We start from the raw sequence: 24,981 nt of genomic DNA, 5'->3' as shown, positions 1-24,981 counted from the left end.
ACTTTCTCTCCCTGGCTTTCTTCCCAGCCTCTGTCCCTGGTGGGAAGACGCTCACAGACAGATTTCCCAATGCTCAGTAGGGAAGACACCTCACCTGGAATGCTGGACTGGAGAACGTTGTCCTCCGTGCGTTCGGCAATCATCACGTGCCTCTGCTGAGATCCGTTATAAATAAAGTAAAACTCGGCGTCTTTAGGAAGATAGACATTTTTGTCAAACTTCGCACAGACCGTCATCTGCCCCTGAAAAACGAACAAGGTGGGGCATCATCACACTTGCTCATCCTGGCTCTAGGAAACCACACAAAAGGCACCTGCGTCCACTGGGGCAGTCTGTCACGTTCACTTCTCGTGAGAGCGCTCAAATAGTACGAATCCGTCTTTTCAATAGCAACGTTTGGGTGCTTTCTGATACACTGAAATATGAGTGTCAGAGCTGGTTTGTTCTGTTTTGAACATTGAAGGAGTTTAGAATGTAGTGAAGGTTTTTTTCTGGTTCATTTAGGGGATGTGAAAATGTGGCACTTTGACTTTTACTCTGTTTGAATTGCTACCTGATGAGCAGCATTACTTGTATTCATTTTTTTCCTCTCCCTGAGACTCCACCCTGGCATAAAGATTCAAAATGATTATTCTTTAGCTGTGGCCTTACCCTGGACTGCACACATCAGAGTCTGTTGTGAGAACCTTAAATGTTCTCACATGTTGCCAAATAAATAGCCACATGCTACCACGCTCACAGAGCCTTTTCCAGTAGCTATTTGTCCTCTCTGAGGGATTTCCAAGTCCTCCCTCTCATCTGGCCTGGCCTCATTCTTCCTCTTGAGAGCTTCTGGTTGGACAGGCGCTGCCGCCCTGAGCCACCAGGGCACACTCTGAGGAAGGAAGGCGTGAGGACGGAGTGGGCGCAGCAGGCTGATGCTCTCCAACACAGGACCATGGGGGGTGGGGGGGAGGCTGTAAGGAGGGGCTACATCAGCAGTGCTTTCAAGAGAGCACCAGCGATGGAGGAGCCTGCCAGTTGATCTTGGGACTTTGGAGGATTCCAGATACTCCCTTAGCTCAAACATAAAATGGGTAATACAAAGGGGACCTTCAGGGAGAGGGTGCGTTCCGCCCAGCCTGTGGGAGGGGCCAGGAAATGGAGACCAGGAGGTGGGAAAGGTTGCTCTCTCTGGAGGCCTCCTGAGCTCGGCCAGTGTGGAGGCGCACCTGGGCTTCTGGGTGCTGGCCCACAAAAACAAACCCACCTCTGAACACGCCTCACCCTGGGATGCGGGGAAAGGGAACAGAGAAAGGCAAGGCAGTTTCTTTCACAGCTGCTTGCCTTTGATGGACATTAGCATGTTATTCCCTAGGATCTCAAGAGTCAGGCGGATCAGTATCAAAACCAGAATCAAACTGGAGCTCCAATTTCCAGTCACCACATGGTCAGCTCTTCTAAAATGTTAAAAATAAGAAGGCTATGTTTTTCTAGTAGTTTGCGATCCACACCACACATGAAACATTATCTTAAATTTTGAATTGGTATAAACACAAAATGTGAAGTTCTTTAAAAATAAGTCACCAGTTCCCAATTTTGAATGGTCCTGTCTCTGCGTGAGTTTGCACACACGCGCACAAACATAATCAATAGAAAGTAACATGCCAAGAAAAATCTACCATACAATAGCTTCAAAAAAAAGTTCAGGAAGAGGATCTGAAAAGCAAGAAAAACAATAACAACAGTCTGACATGACTGAGAGAGGAAACTTAGATGAAATTCCATTTCCTAAAAAAGGAAGAACAGCTTGCTTTAGTCATGCTCCTGGTTGCTAAAGGGGCTGTTAATGACTCACAGACAGAATCTGGCCTGACCTGCTGATTTATTTTTTTTAATAGAAAACATATTGTGTAAATAGATCAAAGTTTTTCACAGATCACAAGGATATCTAGTCTGTATCTATTCAAAACAATGATCATATTACTATATTATCTGATTGGGTGAACAAGAACTGCAACTTATAAAAGAGCTTAACTACAACCCTTTTCAATGTGATCCAAGACAGTAGTTTTACAGTTCAGTTATGCCTCCCTTTCAAGACCATACCATGCTTTACATTAATAAAAGACGATAAACAACAGTCAGGTCAGAAACTATACCTGTCCATTAAAGAGAGATGCCCAGAATTCCTGGCATTAAGAATAATATTCAGCATAAAAGGGAGTTATTATTTACTAATCAGAAGGAGATGGTATAATTACAGAAGTAGGAAAGGGGGTGATAAAAAAAAAAAAAAAGAAAGAAAGAAAGAAAGAAAGAAAGAAAGAAAGAAAGAAAGAAAGAAAAGAAAACCAACAGAGAAAGACTCAATGAGAGAAAAGAAGGGGAAGGGAGGAAGGAAGGGCACGGAAATGGCAAAGAGAGAAAGAGGGAGACAGGAAAGAAAATGTGGACCCATACAGCTTAACAAAAGGAAGGTAAACGACCCCGTCAAAAAAATGGGCAAAGGACCTAGACAGACACTTTGAAAAGGACATACAGAAGACCGAGAGATATATGAAAAAATGCTCAAAGTCACTGCTCATCCGAGAGACGCAAATTGAAACAACACTGAGATACCATCTCACACCTGTCAGATGGCTATCATCAACAAATCAACAAACAACAAGTGCTGGCAAGGATGTGGAGAAAAAGGAACCCGCATGCACTGCTGGTGGGAATGCAGACTGGTGCAGCCACTGTGGAGAACAATATGGCATTTCCTCAAAAAATTAAAAATAGAACTCCCATTTGACCCAGCGATCCCAGTTCTAGGAATATATCCCAAGAAGCTGGAAACACCGATCAGAAAGGATATATGTACCCCTAAGTTCATAGCAGCACAAAGAAAGAACTCTGACCATTCGCAACAGCATGGATGGACCTGAAGAGCATTATGCTAAGCAAAATAAGCCAGTCAGAGAATATCACATGATCTCACTCATTTGTGGAATATAATGAACAAAAATAGATCCAGAGACACAGAAGCATCAAACAGATAGCCAAACCTCAGAGGGAAGGCAGGAAAGGGTGGAAGGGTGGGGTTGTAAGAGATCAACCAATGGACTTGAACACCTGCATTAAGCACAACCAATGTGCTGGGGGGTGGGAGTGGCTGGGTAGAGGTCAATGAGGGAAAAAGGAGACATATGTAATACTTTTTCAACAATAAAGAATTTACATTTTTTTAATGTGACCTATGAAAGAACATTTTCATTCAGAAAAGTTAAAGTTCAAAGGTTTAAATATCGCTCCAAATGAGTTCAGCAGGAGGAATGGGCTTCTCCAACTGTGCTGAGGACCCAGGTACAACATAATCAGCCAGATGTGGAAATTTTTCACTATGATTGGGGTCTTCCTCATCACTGTGGCCACTGAAAATATGCCACTTTACTTAAAGGGCCACTAATTTTATTACTGGCAAAGATAAATTCGAGTGTACAGAATTCCAGTGTGCCTCCATCATTTCTCCATCTGGATTCAATCGCATGCTTTGTTTTAAGCAACTGAAAACTGTAAACTTTCCTAAGTGAATTTGTTGGCATCAATACCAGAATCACTCTGCTTCTGCCCAGAAATAACAGAGATGTGTTATCACCTCTCTGTCAATTCACTGTTTCCCAAATAAAAAAACACTCGGCTATTTCACTGAAACTTCTGGAAACAATAAGAGGCATAATAGGCAAAATTATCTCCCCAAATTTATCTATAAATTGAATGTACTCTAATCAAAACCCGAAGTGAATTTTTCAAATAAAACTTAACAAGCTTATTCTAAAGTTCATCTGGAAAAATAAATATTCAAGACTTGAAACAAATGTTTTGAGAAAGAATGATGTTTGAACTGGGGAGGGGCAGGGTGAGCCTGGAGATCAGAACTTACCTCTCAAAACATACAAGGAAACCATGGAAATTTAAACAGTGCAATGGTGGCACACAGAGACCATTAGGTACAGAGTCCAGAAACAGATGCATGGAAATTATGTAATAAAGGTGGCATTTCAAATCAGTGGGGAAAGAATGTTCTACTCAATAAATAGTTTTGAAACAATAGCTCTCCATGAAGGACAAAAACATTCTTCATTTCAAGCAGTTAAATTCCCAATTAATGTAAAATTAGACATAATTCATAAGTACCTAAAATAGAAGACTATCTAACATTATTCATTATTGAACAAAATGGTAGCAATTAAAGATATCTATATTTCATCTATATGGATACCACCCTAAAGTATCAACAAATTCTCATTTTTCCTCTTTCCTTCCAGTCTTTGTTCAATGTACAGCTAAAAATTACAGATCTATACTCATGGCATAAATACACGTCACATATGGCTATGCTTTGCTGTCTTCTGTGAAAAAAATTTTTTTTTCCATGTTGTTACAATCTATGGCACTATTTTTAATTGCATTCCATCAAGTATTTGATGCTCTGTGACTTAATAATGTACCCTATTGTACATTAAGGATATTTGTAGTTTAACATTACAAAAAAACACTACAATAAACATTTTCATGTACATTGTTTCTATGCTTTAAATCACTTTTTAGAATAAAATTCCAGAAATGGTCCAAGAATGCGAAGAATTGTCACAAATTGCAAAACTGCTTTCCAAAAATGTTACATCAACTTTCATCACGACCTGTACTGGGCAAGCATATTATTTTCATCCCAGCTTTGCCAAAACGGTCTTTTTTAGTATATCCTAAATTAACAAATAATAAACAGTCCTCATTGATTTCATTCGTATTTTCCATTGCCACTGAAATTTATTGCCCACTTTTATAAAAGCCTGTTACTATCAGGTGCCACCGTTGTTAGTGGCCTGATTAAATTTCTACTTATAGGATTCTAGTTGTTCCTCTTTTATTCACCTTGGCCTTAAGCAGATCAAAATTTCCACTTTCCCAAGTGAACCAAGTGAGATCAGCATCAGGATCATCCCCTTTCCCCTATGAAGAGTGAAGGTGCACACCTACCTCCTTCTCATGGCCAAATAAAAAGCACTCGGGTACTCCTGCAAGACCTCTGAAGGCCAGGTAACGTGGAAAAAGGAATGACAAATGTAAACAAGAAAAGCTGAACTGAGTATAATCATACTAAATATACCTCAATATAAGCTCAAACAAAAAACATCAAGTAAATTACACCAACATTTTTTTTCACCATCAAGCAGCCCCCTAGATAAATTCTTCTTGCAAAACTTATCAATAATTCTCAAAGACCAAGCTTTCTGCATGAAATGCTACAGCATCTATGAATTTCTTCTCAAAGAACCAAATAGATATTAAATGTTTCTGCCACCTGAAACTATTTCATCCGACTCGCCTACTCCTCTTCCAATGGCACTTAAGATGAAAGTGGTCCTGGACACTGAGGTGCACATTCTCAGTGTTTTTCCATCTATAACAGTCCCAGCTCAGGATCTGGAATTGTTTAGATCCAGGAAGAAATAACAGAATGTCTTTTTTTTTTTTTTTTTAAGGAAGGTAAACTAAAATGACCTAGAAGACTTTAGATATTTCTTTAGAAATAGCCCTTGGGGTAGGAATGGCTTCCATTTCCTAACAAGATGAAATAAAGCACATTAGGTCAGTATGTTTGCTGATAACAACTAGAAAATGAAAACAGAAAAATTGAGAAGTCATTCTTAAAGTGAACTATGGAAATTAGGATAAATATAATAAAACTCCAGAAAGTGGAGGACCAGATATATTATAGAAGCCAGAAAGAAAATAATTGATTACCTAAAATTTCATTACTAACAAAAATATTCTTAAAAATGAAGATGAAATCAAAATATTTAAGACAAATGTTGAGAGAATTCATTACCAGCAGGCCAGCACTAAAATACTAGAGGTCATTTACTTAAGCACAAGTAAAATGATCTCCAATAGCAAGAGGAAATGAGGAATAGCAAAATGGATAAATATGTGAATATAATTAATATCTAATGTATAATTGATAATTATAATGTCAGGAGTTAAAAATATTTGTAGAACTATAATGTTGGACAATACTGATATAAAAGGGAGATGGAATTAAAGAACCTAGCAGTTTTGGAAAAGTATATTCTATTCATAATATATCAAATATACATGTTTTAAGATGACAGTAACCACTTATTGAATAGTAAAAAGAATATATAATTAACAAGTTATAGAGGAAAAAAGCTAAATAGAAAATATTTAATCAAAAATAAAAGACAGAAGAAATAAATAACATAAAATGTGTGTCAAATAAAGAATTCTATCAAGTTCATCTATATTAGCAATTATATTAAATGTAAATGAACTAACTGATCCCAATACAACAAGATAGTCATTATGACATTTCATCTTTTAAACCTCGAAAACAGTAACGATCCCTACGTGCTGCTTGCAAGAGAGACACTTAAAAAAAATAACACAGAAAGCTTAAAAGTAAAAATATATACTAAGTTATACTAACCAAAACAAAGCTATTATGGCCAAAATGATATCAGCCAAAAAGTAGTTTTCAAAGCAAGACGTATTATGAAAGCTAGAGAAACTTTTCATCATAAGAAGTGTCAATTGAACAGGATGTTATCAGAGTATTAAATCTGTATGCTTCAGAATATAAAGGAAATATGAACAAATCCGAAAGAGGAGATGGACAAGTCCATACCACAATGGGAGCCTTTAGCTTGCCTCTTCAACAGCTGACAGAACAAACAGACAAAAGCTATCAAGGACACACAATTAACATTATTTCTAATAAAAAGGAATAATTACCATAAATTAAATGTGCACAATAATATTTATTTTAAAAGGTATTCATCATTCAAACTCTACATCAAACTCAGCTAAACAAACACAAATATTCTCGATGACTTTCACACTTGATGGAATGATTCACCGCATAAAACTAAAATAGCCTTTGTTCTGTAACACAGCTAAATTGAGCAAAACACAATTCATGGCAGAGGTCAGTAAATGACTCCAGATTCCTCACGAGACCAGACTCAGGCTTTGAAAAGCTCCTCAGCTTGCTTCCTTTTTTAATCACTCACTCACAGATTCCATAAAAAAAATATAGGACTCCCACAAATTAAAAACAAATACCTGACATTTTAAGCAGATCATAAGAGTAAATATATTGATTTGGGTATAAGAATATTTAAATTGCAATCTCTACTCTTACATTATCCCAATATTTCTTGAGGAGTAAAGGTCCTGCACTTGGTTTCAAAATAATCAAATGCAAAAATAAAGAAGGAAGCAAACTGCAGTTAATAGTTGGATGCCAGCCCTAACCGGTTTGGCTCAGTGGATAGAGCGTCCATCAGCCTTCGGACTGAAGGGTCCCAGGTTCAATTCCGGTAAAGGGCATGTACCTTGGTTGTGGGCACATCCCAGTGGGGAGTGTGCAGGAGGCAGCTGATCAATGTTTCTCTCTCATTGATGTTTCTAACTCTCTATCCCTCGCCCTTCCTCTCTGTAAAAAATCAATAAAATATTTTTTTAATAGTTGGACACCAATTAGGATTTTAATCAAAAATCAGCTAAGCATGAGTCATCACTGAGACTAAAATGCTAATTCTGCCCAACTGTATATTGATGAAAATCTGGTGATTCCATTAAGAATGAATTGGGGGGAGGGGGAATGAGGAGAGGGGTTATGGGAGGATGAGGACACGTATGTAACAACCTAATCAATAAAGAAATTTAAAAGAAAAGAATGAGTATGGACGGCTCTCTTTTACACCTATCAGACATATCTGAGCCATGGAGTGCTTTAATGTAAATACAGGCTAAACTGACAACAGATTCAGAGGAAAATGACAAGGATGCCGTAGGGACTCAAAAACCATGCTGTCACATAAGGAACAATTGAAGGAACTGGGGCTGTTTTGCCAAAGAAGAAAAGACTCCTGTGTAAACGGTCACAGTTGCAAATATGTGAGGGTCTGTCATGCGGACAAGGGATTAGACATGTTCTGCAGGTCCCAGGGGGAAAGCCTGAAACAATGGAGGGAAGGACAGGACACAGTTCAGGTCCACAGCGAGAGCCTTGTACGGATTAGAGATGACCAAGGATGACAAGAACTGCTTCAGCTCAGGAGGAATAAGCACTACCAGGAAATGGTGGTTTGTCTTTGCTTTGCTTGTTTGTTTGTTCTAAGGAAGAATGGGACTAAATATCTAGCCTTGAAAGGCTGGAATCTATGATACCTGATAAATAATTCTACATTAATAGCTTCCATATGAAAAAATAAATGGGTGGCTCTAGATAAGTGTGTTTTGTGTTCTTTTATTATTATTATTATTAATTTCTCCCTCATTCTCTTGCTTTGGTTGACTGCCTAGCTCTTTGGATTAATGTTCAGTTTATTTCAATTATCAGCATTAGTGGTTCTCAAACTGAGATCAGGAAAACCCTAGATTCTAAAGGAAGAGTGTTAAGCATTCTAATATCCCATTTAAATTTCATTTTGAAAAATATGTTTTCGATTACTTTTAACCTAAAAAATAATGCATTTACTTAAATTTACTATTTACCAAATTTTTATACAATGATCGCCCAGCAGGTGTGGCTCAGTGGTTGAGCATCAACCAGGAACCAAATAGTAGCTGGTTTGATTCCAGGTCAGGAAACATGCCCAGGTTGTGCGCTTGATCCCCAGAACAGGGTGTGCAGACGACAGCTGATTGATGATGTTCCTCTCGCATAAATGTTTCTCTCTATCCCTCTCCCTTGCTCTCTCTCAATAAAAATATTTTTTAATTAATATTTTATAGACTAGAGAAGACCTGAACTGCCAGGCTAAGTCATTGCTCTCAATGCATTAGTTAATTAATATAATAAATTTAAACTTGAAGAATATATTTGTAATGAAGTTTTTATCAAGTTTATATATTAAAGCCCTTCATAATACTTTGGAAAAGATTTGTATGTACTTTAAAAAAAAAAAAAAAAAAAGTTGAAGCACTATCTGCTTAGGGTCTCTAAGGCCCCAATGTTAGTTTATATTGGAAGATAAAGTTCTATTAGCTCATTTTATATTTTATATTTCAGATAAGCTTTACATTTGCAACATAGTAAAGATATAATTTCAAACTCAGGTGGAACCTATGCAGATAATTGTACAAGATTATTTCTTAACACCTGAAGTCTAGGATTTATGTCAAACCAAGATTATCTGAAGATCAGTGCAGATCAGCGGACAGCAATGAACGTGCCAAACCAACACCAAGACTCTACCTATGTTTCTGTGAATTGACCTCTCCTGGGCAAAGAGCAGTGACACAACAGTCTGCATTCTTACTTCAGGTAGACCACACAGCTCCTGTATTCCACAGGCTCTCTCTCTTATGAAAGTACAAAAGAAGGGAGTCCGTGGAGGAGGAAGGGTCCCCTGGGGGTCAGAGGTTACAGCTCTTCTCACAAACAACTTTGGGCAGTGGGAAGAGTATGGGCCCTTTGCCGCTCCCATCTATCTGACCAGCATCAGTGCCAGAACCACCCCCTTCACCCTCTATCCTCATCACACAGAGGCACATACACACATGCACACACACACACACACACACACTCATACATATGCACACATACCCATACATCAGACCACTCGTAAGAGCACTGAAGATTTTGCCAAGCAATGGCCCATGCAAAATAAAAGAATCATGGAATCCTCACTAAGAGAAGCATAGATTCAGAAATTTATAAAATATAGAGCTAAAAGAAGGCATAGAGCACATCTAGATCAAAACCCTTACAAAATCTTTACCTGAGAGTGTAGAAACTGAAGGTAACCTGTTCTGGGTCCCATCACACACCAGACCTAAAGCAGAACTGGGTCTTTACCCTCCATCCAGTATTCTTCTGACTTGTCGGAAGAGCTGCAGCCTCTGAGTCCCTCTCCTCACTCCCACCCCCTACAGTGAGTCCCCACTCCTCCTACAGGGACTAGAAAGAACCTTTATGGAAACAAGTCAGATAATTCCCGAATACCCACCCCCACAATACCAATAGTCCTCCATTCTCTTGTCTCTTCTCTACCTAAACTCCCATCACCTTTGTCAAACTACCGAGCATTTCAGGGCCTGCTACTTTTCCCTGCACTCATTTCCTTCTCGAATCTGCACAAGCAGGTAACAGCCAGCTCAGTCACAGCACGGTCACCAATGAAGCCAAAGAAACAAGAGAGGCAGGGCCATGAAGAAGGGGCACGGGAGCTCAGTGCAGCCCAGCTCCAAAGGGGGCCTGGAAAGAAAGACAAAGACAGGAGGATGAGGTCTCGGTGGGGAGGGAAAGAGAAAGCAGCAGCGGTGGGCGCGGGAGTAATGACAATGACAAGAGGAGAAAGAGCTGCAAAAGAAAAAAGAAAAAAGCAACGTGGAATTTGCCTCAGGAAAAGGGGAAAAATGCTGGAAAATAAATAGATAAATGAAAATAAGCGGAAGAGAGATATTCACACTACCAGAAACCTCAATCTGGAAACACTTATAAAAAAGAAGAGCATGGGGAGGAAAGTGAGCTGAATATTGTAGCTGACAAAAAAATTTCATCTGATCAAAATCAAGAACTAAAGGCAAAAGAAGCACTTGGAATGTGTCTCTTCGGGACACATCATAAAGGGGAGAAAGGAGTGTATGTTTTTTCCAAACTACTCACATCCAACTAATCGTCACACCCGCATCTGGTATAATATATAACAATGTAGGGACAGGGGAGGGCACCCTCCATTTCTTTCTCATTCTCACTCCAACTTTAGAGTCGGCAATAGCTTTAGAATGCAGGATCCCAACTTTCTGACCTCGTCCTTTTCTGCCCCTTACTTAAGACTCTGAATCTTCCAGTCAATTGGATGGGACTCTCGGACAGCGAAAAACAGGACCTACATGCAGAGCTGCCAATGCCGGCTTCACCGGAGGTACCATTCAGCCAGAAGTCCATTGGAGTCACTCCCCTTGTCCTAATTCAACACAGCCCGAAGTACAAGAACAACGTTGGTAACAGCAAACACAGAGAACAATCTCCAAAGCCTGAGCATGCCATTAATCTTATTAAGAATAATAATACCTCCCATGGTAACTATAAAATAAGCATAAAGAATATAGTTGACAATACTATAGTAACTATCGATGGTGCCAGGTGGGCACTTGAATTATCAGGGGGAACTCTTTGTAACCTATATGAATGTCTATCCACTGTGCTGTATACTTGAAACTAATACCAAAAAAGTGCTGAATGCTAACTGTAATAAAAATAAAATTAAAAAAAAATAATAATACCATCCATTTTCTTAACACTTCACTATTTACAAGGCACTTCTGCATATGTTATCCTATTTGAGTCTCACATCCTTCAGAAACACAAACAAGTGAAGGAGTGGCCCACAGTGTCCCAACTGGCCAGACCCAGCCCTTAAGTCTCCCCATTCATTCATTTATTCATTCCAGAAAGACTTTCATTTCTCTGTGACTTAATTTCCTTTCCTCATCTGTAAAATAGGGTTAAGAATTAATACTCTATCTTTATACGGTATTTCAGTGAGAGTCAAATGAGATAATACTTAACTGTACCTGATATAAAGTAAGACTACAGTAAGTGTTGAACAGCTGTCCAGGCCTAAGCATGGCACTCAGCTCTTCACTTCCATTCCATTGGCAAGAACTCACCTACAAAGAGTAACTGGGAAACATTTCATAGCTTTCCATGTGACAGAAGGCAGGAATGGTTTGGTTATAGCTCAATTTCTGCCATAGCCTCAGGCACAATTACAGAAAACACCTAAGAGCTAAATATGTCACTAAATCTCAAATTTGGTTTAATCAAATTTGAATAAATATCTCTCTTCCTCTTATCTCTATCTCTATCTCTATCTCTCTCTCTCTCCAATTTTACCCCATAGTGCCAGAGTTGTACTCTTGCAAGTGTCCCTTAATTCAGAAAAGAGAGGAGCTGGGAAAGAACACCTTCATCCATAGAGAATTATTTAGAAAATAAAGAAAAGTTTTGTTATTTTAAATGTCATTCCTAATGATAAAGGATATTTCTGACACTGCAGATTAGATTATGCCATTTACCCTGGGCCTCTTGAGGTTACTCAAAAGCACAGCACAACTAATGAATACTTAAAGTTTTCCACAGGCATATGACTTTTATAATTTACTGATCAGAGAGGCACATTCATTCTTGTTCCATAACTACCCTACAAAATCAACAACTCAAAGAGGAGTTTGCTGGCCACATGGTACTAGTAACTATGGATCTCCGGAAGTACATGACAACACAGAGCATGTCAGCTACTCTGCTAACTGTGCCAGTGTCCCAGCTATTTCCTTAAACCTGAATGAGTACTTAATATTACACGAGACCCCTTCTCTCTGCAAAAGCACAGCCCCAAGATTTACAATAATCTGTGTTTTTAAAGATATTTATTAACTGAAGAAATCTTCAAGTTGTAGTAAGCCCTGATGTTATCTCATTCCAGGATAGACTTGGATTATTCTTATCACAGAGAACATCAAAAGCCTTCTACATTTCTGGATAAGAGATTTAAGTTGTTTTTTGTTTTAAAGCTTAAAGGCAGATAAAGGGGAAAAAAAACTAAAGAATTTCAACTGATCATTACAGTAAAAATAATCCAGTTCAAAGATTCAAACTGTCCCAAACACATTCAAGAGGCTGGTCTTCAACTACTTGATTAAAGACACAACACAAAATAAGTAAAAAGACCAAAAGATTCTAAACAGGTGGGTACTTTTTCAGGTAACCTCAAGAATAACTTTTTTCTTTTTCAGCTCTAAAGTTTGAAACCACTAAAGACATCACTCTTTATAGAAATTCTTCTTCATCGCAATTTTAACCTGTACTGACTACAGGAGCTTCCAGGGACCACCCTCCCTCTGGGCCGTGCAAGCTCACCTTAACAGGGTGAGAAGCATTTTTATCCCAACTCCTCTTCTGTGAGAACATACAGTGTGTCTGCCTGGGAAACTTGCTGTTTTAAAAACTCTGGGTTTAAGGATACATTGGGTAGGTTTCAATACATTTTTATTTTACAAACTTATAAACAGAATTATAGCCTACAAGTTTATATTTTTAAAACTATAAACAGCCATAAACTATAAATCATATGTATGTTAATGTCCTCATTTAAACCTCACAAAACTGATTTTTTATCCAGGATTATAGTGATGTTTTTAAAGACACTTTTCATTGAATTCCACTGCATACCACTCTTGGTAAATCTATTTAATCATTACAATAACACTGCAAGGTGACTTTTATCATTCCCATTTATAATCTAAGAAAGTGGGGCTCAGTACAAGTTAGCATGTCATGACTGGGGTTTGAGTTCAGGTCTATCTACTGCTTGCTATTATTTCAAGATCACAATAATTGTTAGTGTGGCCATAGATATTTACAGACTCCCAAATACAAGCCCCAACTTGTGAACTTCCACTCTCTCTAAATAAATATATAATCCACAGAGTTTTGATGAAACTGACTTCGTAGTATAATTTGGACACCTATTGAGGAAAGGAAGGTATTGCCTACATAATATAAAAAAGCATAATGTAATCAGTAACTAAGTGAGAAATTTAATATGCTTTTTTCTGTGCATTGAAATAAAAGGTTGTATAATTTTGAAGAATACAAATTAAAGGATTGTGATCTACATGACTTTTAGAAATAAAAAGCCTAGAGAGTGAGAATTTTTCTACCCTTATTGCTGTCCTGGAGGCAAGAAGATGCAAGCAACTAATCTGAATGATTCAAACAGTTTGACAATAGAGGCCCACAGTGGATACTGCAGCTCCCTAAAGAAGCATTTGCAGCCCAGGGGACATGTCCTAGTCACCCTCATCATTAGAGCATCTTTGAACACAGGCTATATTATTTATCACTATTGACCAATACGCCAAGCCCAGCTCTAACTGCTTCCAACATGCTAACTTATTCAATCCCACAACAATCCTTTGAAGTAGGGGTTCAAGTATAACATCTACTTGACAAATGAGGAAACTGAGGCAGGGAGTGCTTAAATAATGTATCCAAGGTTACACAGTCAAGTCCTTACAAAGATACAGTTATGCACATTGGCAATCCCTACAGGCTCTTCAAAACCTGTGATGCCAAGATGTGCCGCTAGCTATATATACCTAATGGTGAGTTAATATTTTCCAGTCCCCGTAATACTTACAAGGCCCTTCATAATCCCCATGGCTTTCTACCATTTCCTAACTTTCTGCTCATCTTTATTATCTGTTTCCTTGACTGCACTTTGAGCTGTATAACTCACATTATAAGGCCCAGCACCATATTCTTCTTTTGTTTCTTAAGGCAAGTTTACAGACCTTTGGTCAACCATCCTGCATCAAAACTGCTCCTTTAGAACACAAGGGAAAAGGTGGAAAGAGCAGCCACAGAAAAAACATGATGTGCAGAACACACTTAACCCAGGGCCACTTGGCAGCTCCCTCACTGACTGATCTCATCGGGATTCCCAATGGGCACCTTCTCTTGGCCAGATCACTGGGTACCCTGTGTCTGGTGGAGAGTGCATACTAGTTCTCTGTGGCTGAGAATATTCTTCAGCATTCTGAACAAGAGAAAAAAATATTAACCTTTCCATTTATCTTCGTTCTATGGGATAAGTTTAAAGAGGGTTTTGTTGAATTATTCTCTGCACTGTTCTCTATATTTGTAACATTTTATAATGTAAGAACTTCTTTAAAATCAGGTTTTAAGAATAGATTTATATAACATATCTGACTTTTAAAAAATTGAATTTTCAGACTTGTAAAGCAAAGGAGTTGACCCAAGATATGTAGAGGCACCACTGTGACTGGTTTCTTTACTATTGGGGGATTTTTTAAAAAATTGTTTTAACAACAGAAGCAAAAAAAAAAAAAAAAAAAAAAAAAAAAAAAAAAAAAAAAAAAAAGGCAGGGCTATCCTGTTCTACATGTTTACTAATGGTTTACAAATGACAGGGGCAAAACTGGGAGGGTCAGTTACTGCAAATCAAGACTCAAAGAACAGGGCCAACACTCACAAGAGAAACTTCCCAACTCTCAATGAAGTATTGTACTTTACGGAAAACTGGGCAGCTCAACAAAGATGGACGAGGACCAAGGAGTCATCACCGGTGTGGGAAGGCCTAGAGGCTTCCAAAGGCAGTAGCCTCGGGCTGGTCAACGGTATAACACAGCTGTCCAAAACAAGCTGAGGCCAACCGAGACTGCCGGACAGGGTCCAGACAAGGAAAGGAATGGTCCCACTGCCCTTCGCGTGGACCAGACCTGCCAGGGTTTGTTTTATTAGGCACCACATGTTAACTGGCTGGGGAGGGAGCGTCACCAGGGTAATAACAGCTCTCAAACTCACATCGTGTGAAGAAAGACTGTTGAAATCAGGGGTTTTCTCTGGCAAAGAGAACCCTTATTAGGGAGACATGAAAGCTGTTCTCCAACTTTTGAGGGACTATGTACAAGAAAGAGCAGTTTTCCTATACCGTGTCTTGGGGGCAAAACTCAATTGAGAGAATGACCACAGGCAGATTTGACACCACAATTCAAAATTATTTGTAATAAATAAAACAGTCCGAATATGGATGCTCTTCCTTATCGGGTAAACAGATATCTCTCCACCAACAGCAGTGATGTCCCAGGTCATTCCTACGGAAAAGGTTCCATGATGAAAATGACAAACGCACGCTGGACACACAGGGCTTTCCCCCTTTGCTTATATTTAGAGAATCACAAAAGCCCAATGTAGAAACGGTCACAAAAGATCATTTCATGCCCTCCCCCTAATTCTGAGCAGACACAGCCAAACTCCCCCACGAGGAGCACTGTAAAAGGTTCTCTTTATGTATGTCCAAGATGCTATTTCCTCCTCTTCTTAGTGTTCCCATTGTCCTGGCTTTTCAGGAAGTTCTTCCTGGTGTATAACCAGAATTTCTCTTGCTCCCATTAAACCAGTTCATATGGATACCAAATGGGCTCTGTAATGATCATGACATGAGAACAAAAGACATAATAACATATACTAAAGGAAAGTATTTGCAAAGGAAAAATAAATATTAAGCACTGAATTTTAAAATATGCCCAATCTCTAAATGCCAAATGCCATTCAGAAAATGCTAAAAAAAAAAAAAAAAAAAAAAAAAAAAAAAAAAAAACATTGAGAGACCAGTTTACACACTATCTACTCTGAGTGCAAACACTGACCTTCATGTGTGTAAGCTCTGCTGTTCTTTTCAGACCCAGCTTTCTGTGAGCAGAAGGAACAAGGCTGAAATTTAATGTGTTTAGATTCACATCACTCAAAACTGAGAGGAAACTACTGTTGGGCAGCAGGGATACGGGAGAGCTTTAAAAGGCCAGTGTCAACATGACATACTTGAAAATGCCTAGTTTGCTTAACAGGTACCAAAATACAAATTAAATAAAACATGGTGTTCTCTCATTTCCTTAGGAACTAGATAAGTTGCCCGAATACAAAGCCACCTTGAAATACTGCTTAGCGTAGAACTCGGGCTGGCCGTATTCCTAGCAACTTACACTCTGCTCAGTAAACTGATCGCATACCTGGTTGGTACACTCCTGCACCAAACTAATTTGCCTACTTGTAAACCAACCAATTTCCCATGAAAACTCCTGACTTCCCAAATAACTCAAAAGGATATTCTAGATTCTTTTTAAATGCTTTCCTTACAGAAATGAAACTAAAATAAGCTCCAAATCAACTCTTTCAAAAGAAATTGTTATCTGTTGCTGCTACAGCTGCGTCATAGATATGTCTATCAGCAAGACAACAAACTAGTATCTACATTTTGTTTACAGGTTGGCCAGCCATGCCTAGCAGGCAAGGAGTTCAGAGCCCAGATGTTCCAGAGAACTTCTTTTCCTGCTCAAGACTGAACCCTGGGCTCCTCTGTTCTGGGCTAGCAGTGAGTTTTTTACTCTATCGAGAGGTGCACTGGCATGTCATTCTCTCCCTCCTCCTCCTCCTCCTCCTCCTCCTCCTCCTCCTCCTCCTCCTCCTCCTCCTCCTCCTCCTCCTCCTCCTCCTGATCAGCAGCTGCCAGAGGCTGGGGTTAGAGGAGACTGTAGCTACAAAAAAGAGGCCACAGGGGGTAGTTCTGGGGGCAATGGAAATGTACTGTATCTAGTTTTTGATATTGGTTACAGGACTATATGCATTTAGTCAAAACTCAGAACAATACACCAAAAAGGGTAAATTTTATTATATGCATTTTATACCTTAACAAACTTGACTTCTAAAAAAAAAACTCTTTGCAACTAAAAGTCTATTTGTGGCCAGTACATACTGTGTTCTGTACAATTTCTTTTTCTAAAATGTACATGTTTTTTTAATTTTTTTTTTTTTTAGGATTGCATAATCATCCACCTAGTGGGCACAAAATTCTGAAGGAATATAAAACTGAATGAGAATTTTTAATATGGATGAGTGTATTACATAAGGTTCAGACCTATCCTAATTTAATACCCCTACAGTCCCTGCCAGGGGCACCTTTGTGAACCACTAGATAGCACAGCACTAGAGAGAAGACGCTCAAAAGGAAGTAGGAGAGAAATGTTTCCTAGCCTAATTCTTTCAGGAAGGCAGCCCAAATGCAAATTCTGGAACCCACTCCAGAGAGCCAGGGCTCTGGTTGTAGTTGAGCACTTTTAATTTCCCTAATGTGTACCCTAGAACCATTTCTAGACCAATTAATGCATGACTAAGCAGTTGCCAGGCCAATTTCTTTGTTCAGTTTAGGGCTTAAAATGCCCTCCACACCCCTGTGATGTTACGAAAGTGCTCCTGAGAGGTGTGGGAGGAGATTTAGAATGGCTTAGCCTGCTAAACCAATTTGGAAACAAGAAACTTTTCTCTTGAAGCTTAATGAGGAAACTGGATTTTTGTCTTGTTTTGTCCTTTTTTTCTCTTTTCATTTAGAAGAGTGTACAAATAAGCCTTAACTGATTCTTGGCGTGAGCATAAAAGGGTATAATTAGACCCAAGATGTAAAAACTAGTTTTTATAAAGTAGAAAATTGTTGTTGCTATGAAACATTCTTTTTCTCCAAAAGGAAGAGAGTGATATTCATTTTTCTTGTCTATGAAGAAGAATGGAAGCTGGCTTAGGACAGGTAAAGGAAAATTACACATTAATCTCTTTCTTAGACACTGTAAAAATATAAAATTTTCTTAAAATGTGGACTGAAAGAAATTTTCATATTATATAAGAAAAGGCGACCAGCACATTGATATTCTTAAAAGAGAATGTTATGATTAATTAAGAGATTAAATTATTGTAAGGCCTCAAAAAGGACTGTCTACATCAAAAGAAAGATTATCCTAATTTGTTCATTAAATTAGATCATCAAAGAATTAGTGCTTTAAAACTTGATTGGTCTTGTTTTTATACACACACACACACACACACACACACACACACACACATACCTTTATCTTTATTGTCTCTTAAATTAAATTCTGAGTTAATAAGGATTTATCATAAAATAGACAGCCTTGTGTCTGACTGTTTCTCATCAGGGCTTTTCTGGATATTTAACCCATATCAGGGGTAGCACTGTGTGATTTAAACGAGCGTCCAAACATGCAACAATAAATGCAAGTAAGACAATTCACACCAATTAATTCCATGTCCTACTCAGAGCAAACAGGATCTTCCTAAAAGATAAAGAGAGCGTTATATATTTTGAAAAGAACTCGGTGAAATGAGAGACAAAAATGTTTATGTGGAAACTTGCTTCGGCTGCAGGTCAAGAGAGCTGGGCCATTCTGCTCTCCTCCACTCCACAAACACTTAGGGAGTTTTTCCAGTCTGACCATCTCAGGGTATCCATTAAATAGCTGCACAATCTTGGACAGATCCATAATCTCCGAGTCTTAGAAAGGGAAACACCAGACTGAGCACACTGAGTAACTCCTGGGAATTAGATTTTTTTAAGGCAGCAGTGTCTGATACATAGTAGATGTTCAAGAATATCAATGATCTTTCTCCCTTCCTTCTGAAAAGCTTTTGTTACATATTGCAAATCTTTTTGCTTAACCTATGAATAGTTTAGCATAGAAACAAGCTTCCCTATCTCTAAGCCCACCTATGTCAGCTATATTTATCCTACTGCTTCATTATTTTTCAACAAGCAGTGAATAGCAACAATAGCCTCTAAATGACCAGCTCCCAGATATGGTCATTAGACACTGTGTGACCAGGTCTGCAGGGAATTTTGCAGGTTAGGGTGGGACCAGCACTAGGCTCATGTCAGAACTGCTGTTAAACCCTTCACACCAAGGGCACCTCAGACAAAGGAAATACAGTCCAGTTAGAGCAAGAGTCCTCCATGGTTTCCAGGCAAAAGGCACAGGACTGACAACTACTAACTCCAAGGTCACAAAACACAGACACTCATCAATCCTATCTAATAAAAGAGTAATATGCAAATTGACCATCACTCCAACACACAAGATGGCTGGCCCCATGTGGTCAAAGATGGCCGCCATAAGATGGCCTGCAGGGAAAGACAGTTGGGGGGGACCCGGGCCTGTAGGGGAGGGCAGTTGGGGGGGACCAGGCCTGCAGGGGAGGGAAGTTGGGGGCGACCAGGCCATCAGGGGAGAGCAGTTAGGGGTGACCAGGCCAGCAGGGGAGGGCAGTTGGGGGAGACAAGACCTGCAGGGGAGAACAGTTAGGGGTGACCAGACCAGCAAGGGAGGGCAGTTGGCAGGGGGGTGGGGGAACCAGGCTGGCAAGAGAGGGAAGTTAGGGGCAATCAGGCCAGCAGAGGAGCAGTTAGGTGTCAATCAGGCTGGCAGGGGAGTGGTTAGGGGTGATCAGGCTGGCAGGCAGAAGCAGTTAGGAGCAATCAGGCAGGCAGGCAGACAGGCAGGCAAGCAGTTGGGGCCAGCAGTCCTGGATTGTGAGAGGGATGTCCCAGATTGGAGAGGTTGCAGGCTAGGCTGAGGGACACACACACCCCTCTCATGCATGAATTTTGTGCACCAGGCCTCTAGTTAATAAATAAAACCTTGAAGTATGGCAATGTTAAGTCAAAAACCACTAGTCTGATAAACCAAATTCCAATGCATTTTAGACAAAGGCCCCCACAGCTTCCAGCAGAGGCAGTTTCTGGGGGGAGATACACTTAAAGTCATTGATCCACAGGCCAAACTGTGGGTCCTACAGACAACTTTGAATTTTTCCCTTAGTAGCCATCTACTGTTTTTACTCTACATCTCAAAGATTTCATCAACTAGCTTTTGTCTAGTTTTTATAGGATGCGTTGGTATAGACAGTGAATCCAGAAGACAATAAAAGTGAGAAGGAAGTCTTTGACCAACAGGCATCCACAAAGCCCTGAAGTACAAATTCATACCTCAGAGAGGCCCATGGATACCAGGGCGAAGGAAAGGGCCTTACCTCCCTACGCTGGGGCCCCCAGCTTCTCTCACGCTCCACACACTGGGAAGAACAGCCTCCATGGCGTCCCTTGCCCTTCACAGCCAGAGGAAGGAAAAAAAAAAAGAAAGAAAGAATTCCAGATTCAAGAGTTTCCTGCTCTCCAGGTTCTCAAAAACAAAGACCTTAGCATTTAAATAATCTAATCTCTGTTTCAAAACTAATGATTAATGCTATGAGTTTGAATTTGTTCTGAGGAAATATGAGAATCAGCTCATTTTGTATAAAGCTGCTATTTTTAACCAGCAAAAGCCTTTCAAATTCCCCCAAAGGTTCTTCATAGCTTAAGGTGGTAACAAAAATGCCCTGATCCCCCTTCTCGGGGTTCTGGCTCTGGCAAGGAAAAAGGGTGTCAGATAAGTTCCAGGGCACTCCATGAATGAGTGGCATTTGACCCACTGTAATTTGAGGAGGCTGTTCTTCCATCAGCTTAAGAAATGGTTAGAGCAGAGTAAACACAACCATATAAAGTGGCCAAACAGAGTGAGGGCCAGCATCTGGCTTTCCCCACCTGATTTGAGTTCTGTTATGGGATGGATGGGACCAGAAGTTCCTATGCACCCCTGAGGGGGATGTAAGCAGAAGTGAATTGAGAGTCAGCAAGCCTGAACAGAAAATGCCCCCAAGGCAGGGATTACAGGGGGCAATCCAAGGTCATGGGCTAGATGATGTGACTGAGACATGAAGAGTCCAAGAAGAGTGTCAGCAAAGCTAAGAAGAGATGAAATCAAGGTCAGCTCAGAATCACCACTGGGCCCAGCTGGAGTAGTTCAGTGGTTGAGCATCGACCCATAAACCAAGAGGTCATGGTTCGATTCCCAGTCTAGGCATATGCCTGGGTTGCAGGTTAATCCCCAGAGGGGGTGTGTAGGACGCAGCCAGTCAACAATTCTCTCCCATCATTGATGTTTCTATCTATCTATCTATCTATCTATCTATCTATCTATCTATCTCTCCCTTCCTCTCTGAAATCAATAAAAATATACTTTTTTAAAAAAGAAGAAGAAGAAAAAGAAGCACTCTGGGTCTTGACAGCTGAAAGAGACCAAACCATGAACTACATAGCTGCGAACTCTATCAGCAGATCCCAGCCGGACACTCAAGGAGAGAAAAGTCCATGAAGTCAGGGGAACCCCAATCTTACTCCCCTCGCAAAACATGCAGAAACTACACTGGAAAGGAACAGAAGAGGAAGCCAAATATCTATAGACAGTATTTTATCTAAATAATGATCATGCAAAATCTAAAGGAACTACTTATATCACTGTATCAGATGACACATACTGGAGTGGACTCATTTTTTCCTGCTGCCTAGGACAGGGGGTCAGGAGGACAAGCCTTTCTTACAAAGAAATGAAAAGAAAAAACTACATTTCTTTTGCATACCTGAATATAGTTTGAGGAGATCTAAACTCTTCTGAATTTGCCTCTCTGCTCTTATACAGAAGAATTCCATTTAATAAATACTATTTTTAGCCAAAACCGGTTTGGCTCAGTGGATAGAGCGTCAGCCTGTGGACTGAAGGGTCCCAGGTTCAATTCCGGTCAAGGGCATGTACCTTGGTTGCGGGCACATGCCTAAGTATCTCTTTCCCTTCCTCTCTATTTTTTTTTTTATAGAAAGTTTAAGAGACTATGGTAATGCTAAATAGGACAACGTTTTCAAGGTCTGGACAGTCCTGAATGTTATTTCTTGCTAAATGTTAAGATGTAGCATAATATTTTGTAGATGCAGCTGTAAATAGGATGAGCTCACAAGAACTCAATCAGATGAAAGTAGCTAACCACAAAGAAGAAATCAATATGTAATTGACCAAACATTGTACAGGGGTGGGCAAAAGTAGGCTTACTGTGCTATTGTGACCTTCTTTTGAGTTAATAAAGCTGTTGTAATAATCGTAACTTGCATGTCCTTTTCCATATGAACAACTGTAAGCCTTCTTTTGCCCACCCCTGTAAATAAACAATGGTTAAGCTTCCCTTGGGGAGGCAGAACTTTGGATATTAAATCTGTCTCCTTTATTTGCTGCAAGTAAATAAAACTATCTTGAGGGGGGAAAAATTAACCATTATTAACCTATCAGACAATGAAAGTTGCAATAGAAACACCTAGCTACTCAACCAAGCGGCAGAACTTTCATTTGCCGAGGATTAAGGCAGCTGTTCTCACAAGTGCAATAGGCACTTCATAATTTCTGAATGCAGAAGGTAGATTTTACAGTTTCTCAATTTTTCTCCCAAGTCCATTATTCTAGGATTTTAGTTTACTCCCAGCCTGTACAGGATTACTCATCAACTTCTATCTTCCAGAAACACACATACCCAATTATACAAAAATGTATGCATTTAATACAGTGTTTGTTTTGTTTGTATTTTGTTTAATCATAAGATAATTAATGCATTTATTTGGTTAATGGAAAGTCACTACGAAGAGACAATAAAAATGTTACATAAGTTTTTAAAATCTTTATGAATGGAGAAAATTAATAGACATCTATGAACATACTGCTCAAGGATGAGGGACTGAACATATAACTCTATTCAAACATATATGATAGTAATTTATATCAACATATCTGGGCATTCCTCAATTTCTGCTCAGATTCGGTACTCAAAGATAATTTGTAAGTCTGCCCTTTGGAACTCCTGAGCCAACCCACTCTGCCAAGATCTTCTTCTTATCTTTGGACTGAGATAGGAATGTCTCAGTCAGATGAGAGACAGAACTAATACCCCCACCAACTCAGGATGGACTGACTAAGCAGTCACCCTCTTATTACCAACCACTGCTTCCTTACACGCTTTACATATATACACTATCACCCTTACCTCAAAGATAAGTTACCCTCTAGACATACAACCTTCTGAATTTGCCTCTCTGCTCTTATCATAGGCAACTACAAGATGAGATCAGCCAAGAAGGGCCAGGACCTAGAGGGACACTAACTATTAGGTCCAGCTCTGGCCAGGTGCCCATGTAAGGTAAGGCATGTGATGCTGTACCCCTGGGTGATGAGGAAGGCAGCCACACATTCCCAGGGGAGAGGACCTGGAGTCTATGTAGGTGTCAGACTCAGAAGACAAGGCAGCAGGTTTCATATAACCAGGTCAGGATCCTAACTCCAGTACTCCCAGCTCTACAAAAACCAAGCATTGCAGCATCAGGGCTGCCAATCTGAAAACACCCCTATTAACAAGTCCTTCCAGTTAAGGATTAAAATTACACATTATTCATACATTGCAGATAATCATATTTGCTGAATGTAAAGCAGGAGCCGAAAGAGAGGAGAAAGGAGAAGAAGAACATACAAAGAGGATACTCACCAAGGAAGTTGTCTGAGAAGCTGTTTGTCCCCTAGGCACCACCTTGACTTTCTGTAAGTAACCATGTTTTGTCTTAACCAGAGCCTTTATACAAATGTCTGCTCCTCTGAGTGCAAGTCTCACACCAGTATTTTTTCTCAAAACTTCTTAGTTGACCTAGAGCTTCCTTACAAGTCATGATTTATAAATTTAAGATTAAATGTCATTTTCCTTTATATAAGTATCATTTTTTCAGTGTCTATTGAGCCCGGTACCTGAGACTGAGCCCCCAAAAACAAAGGCAAAGTCTCTGCCCTCACAGCTCACATTCCAATGAGAAAACAGACTAATAGTGACATATGAATTTCAGTAGAATCTATCTTAAATGATGTATGTTTCCCCTTGGTACATTTAACTTTGACACAGAGAAATTAAAATCGCTGTCAATGTTGTTTTGTTATTTTTTTTATGATTATGTTTTTATTGATTTCAGAGAGGAAGGAAGAGGGAGAAAGATAGCAACATCAATAATAAGAGAGAATCATTCATTGGCTGCCTCCTACATGCCCCTTACTGAGGATAGATAGAGCCCATAACCCTGGCATGTGCCCTGAATGGGAATCAAATTGTGATCTTTTGGTTCATAGGTCGACGCTCAACTACTGAACCAAACTGGCCGGGCTGGTTAGTTAAATTTTAATGGCTTTCATTTGAATAGTCTACCTTAAAGGCTAAGGACAGCAAGATTTCATTGGCTTCCTCTCCAGGCTTTTTCTGTCACTCTGACCAAGGAGCCCTTCTGAAGAGAGCCCTTGCTGCCTCAGTCCCACTCAGAGTTTTGCTGGCTATTGGGCCTTGTTTCTGCATAAGCATTCTGGGGTTAATAGGTTTTTATCTACGTATGTATGTTAAACACCACAAAGAGCAGCCATCATGGGAACACCACCCAGAATTTCTGAAACCTGAGTCTACGTAGGCTGTGGACAGCCAAGCACTGGTATGCACTCACACGACTCAGCAATTAGCAATAAGCTAGTTTACTCACTGCCAATGTCATTCTTGTTATCAGAGGTCAACATCTGAGATGACAACATGGTCTATAAAAACATATTCTTCAAACATCTAAAAGTGTCCAGGAAATCACAACCCCAGGAAACTGGCCAGAAACTGGATTTCCCCAAGCACAC

At 39.6% G+C, this 24,981-nt stretch overlaps 1 protein-coding gene across 3 annotated transcripts in view; it reads right to left on the bottom strand.

Moving 5' to 3' along the window:
* ARHGEF28 (Rho guanine nucleotide exchange factor 28) overlaps nt 1-24,981 on the bottom strand; it is a 240,885-nt gene that overhangs the window by 156,681 nt on the left and 59,223 nt on the right. For all 3 annotated transcript variants that reach the window (XM_084880890.1, XM_084880888.1, XM_084880889.1), the window contains one exon: nt 95-242. In XM_084880890.1, coding sequence (XP_084737016.1) covers nt 95-242 — 148 coding nt within the window. The remainder of the gene's footprint in view (nt 1-94; nt 243-24,981) is intronic.

This window comes from Pipistrellus hanaki (genome assembly GCF_964339955.1).
Source record: "Pipistrellus hanaki genome assembly, chromosome: 4".
NCBI lineage: Eukaryota > Metazoa > Chordata > Mammalia > Chiroptera > Vespertilionidae > Pipistrellus > Pipistrellus hanaki.
Note: the sequence above shows the minus strand (reverse complement) of the source record. Positions and strands in the feature narration are given on the sequence as shown.